Source organism: Triticum urartu, chromosome 5A (genome assembly GCF_056163025.1).
Source record: "Triticum urartu cultivar PI428250 chromosome 5A, HENAU_Tu73, whole genome shotgun sequence".
In the NCBI taxonomy this organism is placed as follows: domain Eukaryota; kingdom Viridiplantae; phylum Streptophyta; class Magnoliopsida; order Poales; family Poaceae; genus Triticum; species Triticum urartu.
The window spans coordinates 554581527-554592421 of NC_141877.1; the positions used below are offsets into that span (position 1 = coordinate 554581527).

The 10895-nt window shown below is 46.9% G+C and overlaps 2 protein-coding genes across 2 annotated transcripts; both read left to right on the forward strand.

Moving 5' to 3' along the window:
* Positions 1 to 1844: 1844 nt before the first annotated feature.
* LOC147972814 (uncharacterized) lies at positions 1845 to 2972 on the forward strand. The gene has a single exon (XM_087524458.1). It carries the CDS (start codon positions 1845 to 1847, stop codon positions 2970 to 2972), a length of 1128 nt encoding a protein of 375 aa, XP_087380584.1.
* A 2525-nt stretch (positions 2973 to 5497) lies between these two features.
* Positions 5498 to 10131, forward strand: LOC125510522 (kxDL motif protein). The gene is made up of 3 exons (XM_048675736.2): positions 5498 to 5845; positions 9410 to 9562; positions 9747 to 10131. The coding sequence occupies exons 1-3, from the start codon at positions 5724 to 5726 to the stop codon at positions 9850 to 9852; spliced, it is 381 nt and encodes a 126-aa protein (XP_048531693.1). The 5' UTR covers positions 5498 to 5723; the 3' UTR covers positions 9853 to 10131.
* Positions 10132 to 10895: the final 764 nt, after the last annotated feature.

Genomic DNA, 10895 nt, shown 5'->3' on the forward strand with positions numbered 1-10895 from the left:
AAAACTATCTGTTACCAATAATTTCAGTGCTTGCAGAGAATACCTTACTGAAAACTGCTTATCATTTCCTTCTGCTCCTCATTGGATTCGGCACTCTTACTTATCGAAAAGGCTACGATAGATCCCGTACACTTGTGAGTCATCATATGGCGTTGTACCCAATTCTGTCCATGTTGTATTTCGATAGCGTAGTCGTTGTGTCTTGCATGATTTGGTTATTCTGAGATCAGCGTTGTAGGAGGGCTATCTCATTACTTTGTATTATTCGGCCATGTACGTTATTCTGTGGTTGCTTTTTTTAGAGTAGGCAAATTGCTTGCCTTAGCTTTATAGAAGGTAGAGGATAAGTTAGAAGAAAGATCGACAAGCTCCCACCATAATCCCGTGAGAAGCAAAACAACACCAACACGAACGCACACGAGACAACAACCATGCATAAGTGTATGTCCTAAATTGATCACCAGAGTTGTGTCTCCACCAACACTGGCCACCTTTTAAGAGCAACAACTCCAAAAAACTATCCTTATCGATGCACCAACTACCCTTGAGCGCCTAAAAGATTTGGTAGGTGGTGGTGGACTCGGACAACTCCAAGTAGCCATCATCTTGGACTTACCCGCAATGGCGTACATAGCGCCCTTGAATAACAATCCGAAATAGTGACGAGCACCAAAAAGGGCGCATTATAGAACCACTAAGCCATGTCTTCACAAATGATGTTCCCAACTGAGGAACAACGCCAAAGCCGCCGACCCAGAACCGAACCTAGGCTTTCACCTGGAGAGAGAGAGAGAGAGGTGCCGACACACCACATTGGCACCTCCAAGGAGGGGAACGACACCCACACGAGTGCCAAAGCCGCTAGCACCGTCTAAAGACGTGTAGATTTTCATCTATATCGCGCTCACGGAAAAGGGTAACTCCATCCATGTTGATTCACCTCGCCACTATCGCAACGCCACGCCATTGAAGCCACATCATCATGTCTCACCAGTACCACCACGACGAGCACAGTGCAGCTACCAGCACCACCACGGTGCCCAGTAGCCACCGAGCCTTGGCGACACCACACCCGCCAACAACCATGGCAATCGGCCTCACAAGCACCGAAGCCCCAAGCCGCTACTATCGGCGAGTCAACACCGTGCCCACCACACCCGCAGGCAGCCACAGACCGAGAACCTCCATCGAACTTCAGATCCAAAATGGATGGATTGAGAGCTCACAACCGCCATTTCAGTCGAGGGCGGGCCGTCGGGCGATGCTCGACCCGCCGCCGCCACCAAGCAGCGCCATCGTTGGGCATCGCAGTGCCTCACCGCCAAGACCATTGTCAAACGAATGTTGCGCCATCGCCTTGGAGAAAGGGAGGTATGGCCCCGCCGACGTCCGCACTTTCCGGGCTTCGCAGGGCAGAGACCCTTAGCGACGGTGAGAGGAAGGGCCGGTGGTGGGCAGAGCTAGGGAATAGGGATCACTGTGTCGCCTCCGGGAGGGACGTGGTGGTCGGGGGTGGTTGGGGTCTTTTCGCCGGTTGCTTTATACTCCGTCCGTCCTGAAATGCTCGTCAGAGAAATGAATGTATCTTGACGTATTTTAATTTTAAATACATCACTTCTTATCCATTTCTCCGAGTACGTATTTCTGGACGGAAACTACGTATTTATAAAGTGGAAGCAGTCGGAATAGTAAAACCCTAGTCGCCTTGGGTAGATTCCAAGAGTCAGCGAGCGTAATTTAAGTAGGGATTGCCATTCCCCCCTCCCCTTATCGCCCCCGTCCTCCCCTCGTGAATCTCTGTCTCGCATCTTGAACGAATCCAGCTTCCTCCCTGGCAAGAGGCCATGTTCTCCCGGCAGTTCATCAACCTGGTGATGAAGGACTTCGGCGGCGGCGGCTCGTATTGGCTGAGCCGCATGATGCCCCATGAGAATCTCTTCTACCCCTCGGCGGCAGAGGCAATCACGGCACACGCGCAGCCCAAGAAGATGTCGCTGCCGTACAGGAGCACCCAGGAACTCACCCGGCCGGTGGTCAGCTTCAAGTCATCCCGCGAGGCCTGCTTGACGCTCGACTTCATGCCTTTCTACGGACGAGGCGGCGGCGAAGGCAAGATCGTCGCGGTCGACTTCGCCGGGCAAGCCGTCCTGTACGACGCCGACGCCGACGGCGGCTCCATTGAGATGCTGCCCCGCCTCAACTCCCCCAAGTGGCGGAGTCCCATCTCCCTGTGCGTCACCAAGGCCAGCGCCGACGGCGCCCAGGACTCCGGTCGCTCTGCTGCCCTCTACGCGATCAACGGGTCCTACGCAAGCGAGTTCGAGGCTCTGATCCATTACAACCCGTACGGGCTCGGGAGGTGCGATGTAAACAAGGCCTGGCACTGGCGCAAGCTCCCGCCGCCGCCCTACCTCGACGATCCGGCCTGCGAAGCCCGCACCATCCAGTCATACGCGCTGCTCGAGGACGGCGAGACCATCTGCATCTCTTCAGCGCGCGAGAAAGGCGCCTTCGGCACCTACTGCTTCGACACGTCCAACCACCAGTGGGCCAAGGCAGGCCGCTGGGTGCTGCCCTTCCACGGCCGCGCCCTGCGAGTCCCGGAGCTCCTCGGCCTCTGGTTCGGCATCGGCGGCGAAAGCCAGCACGACCTCTGCGCCGTCGACCTCTCGTCTCTGGACCGCGCTCCCAAGGTGCTGCGCAGGTGGCGAGTCTCCGGCCCTCCCAACCACTGGCTGTTGATCCGCAGCAGCATGGTGTACCTTGGGGCCAACAGGTTTTGCATAGCCAAAACCTATGGCGTTTTTATGGAACCTCAGAAGCATGATGAAGAGCTAGCAGCTCACACGGCTGCTATCCTCACGGGCGTGGAGATTGTGAACGGAGAAGCGAGCAGAGGCAAGCTGCGCATGGTCGAGCACAAGAGCAGAACCTACATCTTTGAGCGCTGTGGCATTGAGTCCATGTTCTAGCTGCCCGCTTCTATCCTCACCGTTGTGGAGATCGATTGTGGACGGAGGAGAAAATAATTAGAGACTTGTTGCGCGGATGGTCAACTTTTAGGTTTTCTTCTTCTAAAAAATGGTCAACTTTTATACACCTTCGAATGTATCGTACGTCCTTTGTTTAGTTTCAACACTCAAGTTGTTTATTTGCAGCAGCTGTGTCCCCAATAAATCTGCATCACTCGGTATCCAAAAAGTTAAAGTTCGCAAAGTTCAGCTTCAGCTTCAATTGCAGAACATATATATTTTTTTGAGCGGAGTTTCAGAACATATGTTACCACTTTTTTTTAGGCAATCTCGCGAAGCTTTTATTTCAAACCGTCACAATGTTTACAAGGACGAAAGGAATTCCCTCTGACTGGCCTAACCAAACATGACGACCAGGCCCTAACTTTAAAGTATGCTTCGCTAAATTGTGCTTATTGGAGCTCCTATACTCATGAACTATATTACATGAAGTAAAAGACGTAGCCGTCATCTTGACCTCTTCGATGATAGCTCTGTAGGTTGATCCACTCCCCTTCTTGATTTCTGACACAACACCTTGGCAATCTGAAGCGAGATGTACACGGTTCAAATTCAGATCTTGGGCTAGAGCCAAACCTTCCCTGATAGCTAGCGCTTCAAGGGTAGCTGCATCATTTTGATTTCTGAAAACATAGGCCGACGCGCTAAGGAAAGTGCCTTCGCTGTTTCTGCATATTGTACCCACTATTCCATGGTTTCCTCCCCTACTCATTGCCGCATCAACATTTAGTTTCATACAATTCTCGGGCGGTGCTAGCCAACCCGACCGCCCAGCTGCTGCACTCCCATGGGGCTCACCCTTTTGAGATAGCTGAAGAAGTTCTCTTAGGTAAGAGTTAACAAAGCCATGAACTGCATATGGGCTTTTGAATATATCTTCATATATTGCCTTGCGCCTCGCACCCCAGATGGCCCAAAGAGTTATTGCAAACCTGATAAATTCCTCCGGTTCCAAAATTCTACCCATGACAAAGATCCAATCCTTAGCACAATCATGTTGGTTAATGCTCAGTTGATCCAGGATGGCTTCGGATGACAGCGCCCACGTGCTCCTTGACATAGGACAGTCCAACAAAGCATGTCTCCATGAGTCATGAACACCACACAAACTGCATGCTGCAGAAGTTGCCATGTTTCGCCTATGCAACACTGCAGCCGATGGGATCGAGTTCTTTGCCAATCTCCACATGAAGACCCTGATCTTCGACGGGACCTGTACCTTCCACAACGACTTCCAATCAGCTCCTTCTACTTCTACTCTTGATGTACCCCCACGACCCTCTAGCCACGCCTCTCTGTTCAGCTTTGTGCGGGTGAGCATACAAAAAGCTGAGCTGACAGAAAAGTGGCCCCGAGGCTCCTCACTCCAAGCCCAAAAATCAGAGATCCTACGAGTACATAAAGATATCTTTACAATTGCTTCCGCATCGAACGGTGTGAAGACAGCCCGCACCAGCTCTTCTTTCCAAGTTGCTGTTGATGTTTCTATGAGCTCTGAGACACGTCGAGGTGGATTCGGTACCAATGAAGCAATCGGTCTCCTGAAACTCTCTCTTGGGATCCAGTTATAATTTCATATATTTGTCTCTTGTTCATCACCTATGCGCCGAATAATTCCTTGAGCAACTACATCTCTTCCATCAAGTATCCCTCTCCAGATTTGGGAGGGGTGAGAGCCTAATTTTGCATCCAAAAGGGATTGATCTGGGAAGTATATCGCCTTCAAAATTCTTGCACTCAACGACTCCGGATCATCCATCACCCTCCATGCTTGCCTAGCCAAGAGAGACAAGTTGAACAGTTCGAGATCACGAAATCCCATACCTCCCATATATTTTGGCATAGTCATTATATCCCATGCAACCCATGCTGGTTTTCTTCTGCCTCTTTTGCTTCTCCACCAAAACTGTCGAACTATAGTTGTAACACTATCACACAGCCCTCTTGGAAGTCTGAAACAGGACATAGAATAGACCGGTATAGCCTGGGCCACCGCTTTTATTAGCACCTCCTTTCCGGCACACGACAGTAATTTGCCCATCCATCCTTTCACTTTCTCCCAGACTCTATCCCTCAGATATTTGAAAGTGTCGTTCTTTGAGTGTCCAACCTCAGTTGGCATACCCAGGTAACGATCATTGAGAGACTCATTGTGCACCTGAAGTTTGTCCTTCACCCCGTCCTTTATTGTTTGAGGACAACCCTTACTAAAGAAGATGGATGACTTTGCATTGTTTATTTTCTGTCCGGAAGTGTTACAATAGAAAGTTAGTAGGTATGATACCTTCTTTACACCCTCCACACTAGTCTTGAAAAGCAACAGGCTGTCATCTGCAAATAGAAGATGGTTAACGGCTGGAGTCGTGGGTGCCACCTTGATACCTGCCAATAATAATGACTGAGAACTGGATTTCAGGAGGCACGAAAGGCATAGGACCGTACAAGCCCACACAATCTATCAACTTAACAGCCTGTTTACCCGGCCCAGTTCGACGTCGATGGCGTATTCGTTCACTCCGTCTCCGTCTCCACCGATCTAGACGCCTCTCCGTCCACCGCCCTCGCCGCCGACGACAAGGCTGCCGCTGTAGCCAGCGTCAGAGCCGATCCTACAGCCCCGTAACCTCGCCACCGCCACACGTGACGCCCCGTACCAGCCCACGACGAGGGGGAGGAAGAGGGGGGTGAGCCATGGAGAAGCCGCCGGGGGCTTCGCCGCAGACCGCCGCGGCAGCCGCGGAGGTGGCGGCGCAGTTCAGGTCGCTCGTCAGCGCCGAGGACGTGGAATCCATCAAGCAGGCGCAGCACCTCATGTGAGCGATTCCCCGTCTCCGACGCCTTCGCTCGTAATTTGATTTCACTTCGATTTGCTCCGACACATGAGAATACCGCCCCTAGTTTTGCCACAGATTTCGTAAAATCCCAGTTTTATGATAGTTTTTTTTTGCGAGTATCATAGGTTGTTTGTGTCTGCAGTAGTATGCCTCACCTGTGAGTGCTTGCAGTGCTGGTGCTTGGTTTAGAGCCGTAGGGAGATCTACTTATTCCTCCCTTCAAGAGTTTCCGAGTACGAATTGGGTTGAACAATGGTAGATGATGTGAATTCGGTGTATTCTTTGATATATGAAGTAAACCTGAAAGTCGGGTTGTGCCTGACTGCCCGGAGATCTTACCAAGCGGTGGCTAGAATTTCTAGGTGGCATTCACATTTCACAGTACATATTCTTACAAGTTGACATGAAGAAGGAAAATCTGTGTCCTCCAACATAATTACTTGTTTTCGTGATCTTTTTATTCTTGTACAAGTTGTGAAGCTTTTTAACTGGTGAATGGATTTTGGATAGAAATCTGGGATGTTATCGAGTTTGCTGGTAGCCTTCATTTCGGCACAGGGTCGGAGACAGGGGAGACTGGCAGGAGCCATGGCTACTCCGTGCCCTCTTAAGTGCATGCACATGGTGCTGTTAATCCTTACAATATCAAATAAACTTTTCATTGCCTCATACTTTGGCCCCTAATAGTTTGATTCATCTGGCCGCATTAAATTATAATTCTTGGCTCATCCACTGTTTCTGCATCCATGTTTATCCGATAGTAAGAGCCCCCTGCCACCTCTTAATTGGACCATTGTTAGGAGTGACTGATGAGTGGAAAGAGCTTACGGAGTTCAGCTAGTTGCTGCTGTTAAGTGATGGTTTGTAAATGTATAGGCGGTTGTTAGTGATGGTTCCGTACTACTGTTTACATGAGCATACCATATCGGTGGCCCTTTGCCATGTGCACATTTTGAGTGTTCCACTGTTTATTTCTGTCCTCTTTTCATCCTATTACCTCCTAATTGGGTATTTGTTAGTGATGACTGATGAGTTCAAACTAGAAAGAGCTTTTAGAGTTAAGCCAAATGCTCGCATTTAGTGATGGGCCGTCAAATATATGGCTGGCTATAAGTTTCATAAAAATTCCAAGTGCTATGCTTCTACTATATGTGCGTACAACATTATCTCTGTGACACCGAGGATAATAGAACTGTTGATGTCCCTTTGCCTCATCCAGTTTTTGTCTCCACTGTTTGCCTATTTGTTTGATTGTTTTCCTCTTTGCATCCAAAACACCCATATACCCGTGCATCCCTGTCCAGATGCCCCTGAAATGGTTCATGAATCAAATCTGATAAACATGTAAATAGGCAGTACTAGGCTCTATTGCTGGGACTTCTGATGCTATCAATATCATGGAGACACCTTACTGTACACTTACACTTTTGTTTCTCATTTTCCTCCCACACTTTTGTTTCTCATTTTCCTCCCCGAGCACTTGCGATGCTTGCTGTGATACTTCTGCTTCTTTTTGTACGGGCATGTGGCGTTCACCTACCCTAACCTTGATTCTCAGACAAGAGTTTGTATAATTTGTAAAGGATTGCACTGAGATTCTAGTCAACCTAAAACAGCTGTAGAATGTGCTGTTAGTATTTTTTTTAAATCAAGTACATGTTAGGCCCTGCTTGGATTGAGTGTAAAATCCATGTGCTCCCCACAATTTAGCTCAAGTTTGAACTGAATACCGGGCAGCACACAAAATTTACATCCAATCCAAGCAGGGCCTTAAAATTTACTCTATTATACTTGTAGACAATTCCATGTGGTTTGTATATGTTGTTTAGGGAATGCATGTAATTTGAAGTGGTCATAGCTTGCGAAAAGGTTAAGTGCTCTCATTCTTACATGTGTAATGAGTCAAATTATGTTTCATAGTCGTATATAATTTCTCAGAACCCACCAATGCTCTGTACCCTATTGGCTCAACAGTTTTGGACTCCCAACAGGCATAGGGTGGTCATAGTTCCTAGATCTTGTAATTAATTGCAGTAATTCTCGTTAGCACGCAGGTAATGCACGTGCCACTTTCCCTCTTGAACTCCTACTTTCCTTTCTATAAAATATCAGCTTTCGACTTTCATAGATGGCATCTTGCCCTGGCAGATATACTCGCTACGCAGATATCGCTAGTGATTTATTCACTGTATATTCTATTCTCCAATTAAGCATGCATAATATTAAATGATAGATTTATCCTTAGTACGCCAATGATTGTTATTGGTCTGATTTCCTTGATAGAGTTGTATGAGCTGTTCCCTTAATGGGATAGTTGGGTAATTTGACTACTCCATCCACTTTCCGACACTGTCGTTTGTACATCAGCATGGTTCAAAGCGTAACTGTGGCGACTGATTTCTATTATAATATATTTTAAAACCCACACCATTATGTCTTTTCATAGTCTTTCTTGAGACAAAGTTGCACATATAATTTTTCATTTGTCTAATCTAAAAATTTCAAAGGATAACGGTATTTCAGTTTCGAAAGTTGGACTTCACCCATGCCTCCAAAACAACAGCTTCTAGGGAATTGCAGGGAGCATAGCACAACTGCTCATCTCAATTACTTGGGGTTTAAGTTCCTGATTTTGCTTCGTTGTCTTCATGCCAAGATAACATGGTCTGGGTCACCGGTCATCCACTAAATTAGTAATGTGCTAATGGCAAACCATAAGACCTGCTATTCACCAGTCAGGCCCATTCAGTAATGGATATTGCTGGTATTACGAAAAGAATACTTCTGTCCGTTTCATTTTTGGCCATAGACATGTGACATTTCAGTTTCCCTTTTCCACGCGCCATGCTTTAGTGTGGGCTGCCTGACCTGACCCTGTGACGTGCTAAACTTGGTACTGGCCCCAAGATCAATTGACCTCACAAGGTTGGAGGTATGGCCCCGAGGACCAACGACATGCCAGCCATGTTGCTGAGTTGAAATGGAGGGAAGGTTGGGGACTGGGAGATCTTTACTGAATACTGATTGATTGTTCTCATTACTTGGGTAATCCATCTCAGGTACAAGCTGTCCCTTCTGTAGGGAAGATTGACTTGGACCACAAAATTTGATCTGTACTTGCCTAACAAGCCATATCCTCATTTCCCAAATAAATTGAAGTCTTGTCTAATTAAATTGGTATATTTCTGACCCTCACTTTGCCCTATGGAAAAATGTGAGCTTCCAAGTTTAGTCGGTACTCTTATGCAACAAATGCTGGTAATCTTGGCCTTGGTGCCAACCCAGCCTGCTTCCCCCCTTTCTGCAAAATTCGTGCCATGGTAACGTAATTAGTAACATCTCTTAGTAGTGGCACTCTTGTTTTCCTTTTTTGGTGAGAGTGCTTCTCACTTAGGGCATTTTAGCTAAGGAAACATTTAGGCTGGCATCAATTGCGTTGTTAGACTTGTGTAATTCTGAATGCTTAAATGACATGTATCTACTGCATGGCAGTAGAAGTTTTCGGAATTGTGGCCTAATGATCATCATACTGTTACTTTGCAGACTGGGGCGATTGCAAGATAGTAATGCAGTTCTCACACATTTCAACGAGTATTCTGAGCAATGCTTTGCGGAGGTGTCCAGTGACCTTGCTAGCAAAGCTCGCCTTCTCAAGTCGATGAAGGATGATCTTGACCATATTTTCATGAAGCTGAGGTACCTTCTTGCGTGCTTATTCTTCTTCTGAAGTGTCAGCTGCTTTTTAGTCTCTATTCTATTACTTTCTAATGCCGTTTTGTCTATCTACGGGATGATTCTCTTCTCCAAGAGTGTTATTTGAACTGTACCTCTATAGTAGTTCTCCGGCGCAGCTAACTTATCTTTTATGCTGTTATTGTAGAAGCATGAAATCAAGGTTAGCAACAACATATCCAGACGCTTTCCCTGATGGCGCGATGGCAAAGACCATGGACCAAAGACCAGATCTTGAAACTCCTCTGGAATAGTCAGTTTATCACCTAAACTTAGCATGTTAGTGACGAGATCTGCAGCGAAGATCCATTCTTCGTGAGAAGTGAAGCAACAAGCTATCTTCATCCTTTGTTTTGCTGAAAATTACAGCATTTATTCTTCCAGAAGCTTCTGCATACACATTTTGTGGCGTGTGTACATAACTGGACTTGGTAGATTTATGCCTTTTGCTTCTTTTCCTTGTGTATATGTGAGATGGACACCACGTAATTGTTCGGATGGTCGCTGTAGGGTTTAAGGTTATATTTGCAATATGCTCCATGTTTGTAAGATCTAGTGTGACATGGCCAGAAAACAAATGGTAATCTGGGTACCTCGTTAGCTTCGCGAGCACAATGTGCATTGCCTATCTGAATGCTTGGCTGGGAGCATTCCGCGATGATTACGGCAGCTATGCCCTCCGAGCAATCTGACCTCGCTTCAATATGGTTGCATCTGATTTGATTGTCAAGCAGGGCTGGTTGTTGTGAATTCCTTTTCGTTAGGGCAGTTAGGCTGAAGTATACGATAATGAACTAACCAGTTAGGCTAGTATACGATAATGAACTAACAACGATGTATTTTTCAGAATAATAGCAAATTAGATCTTTCCTTGCGAAGCATTTAGTTCAGCTTAAGTTTTTTTTTTCCTTTGCGGGGAAATTATGAGGGTTTGTGGCCATAGACAATGACTGGAAGAGGTGTACAGCTCACGGGAGTGAGAGACATTGCAAGGCGGGAGAAGGAAGACAACCTATTTTGTCGTATCCTATCTTCGAATAGGGTGGACACTGTGTATCCTTATTAACATTAAAAAATGTCGGTAGCGAGGGATTTTTATCGTGGCGCGAACAAGCTATGTACCCTCAACAAAAAAGTGGCACATTGCTCACGCCAATTCACACCGTTTTCAATTGCTACCCTATTCTTATTTTTTTGTATCTTTCTTGATTCTCTTTTCTGCTTTTCTGGAAAGAACTTACTGCTCCCTCTGTATAGTTGCAATTTGCTTACCTCGTAGTACAACCGGCCGTTCCAC

Excerpts from the sequence above, each read along its gene's own strand:
- LOC125510522 (XM_048675736.2), top strand. The coding sequence starts at position 5,724 with ATGGAGAAGCCGCCGGGGGCTTCGCCGCAGACCGCCGCGGCAGCCGCG. Across the intron at positions 5,846-9,409 it reads AAGCAGGCGCAGCACCTCAT|ACTGGGGCGATTGCAAGATA; the intron begins GTGAGCGATTCC and ends GTTACTTTGCAG. Across the intron at positions 9,563-9,746 it reads CATATTTTCATGAAGCTGAG|AAGCATGAAATCAAGGTTAG; the intron begins GTACCTTCTTGC and ends CTGTTATTGTAG.
- LOC147972814 (XM_087524458.1), top strand. The coding sequence starts at position 1,845 with ATGTTCTCCCGGCAGTTCATCAACCTGGTGATGAAGGACTTCGGCGGC.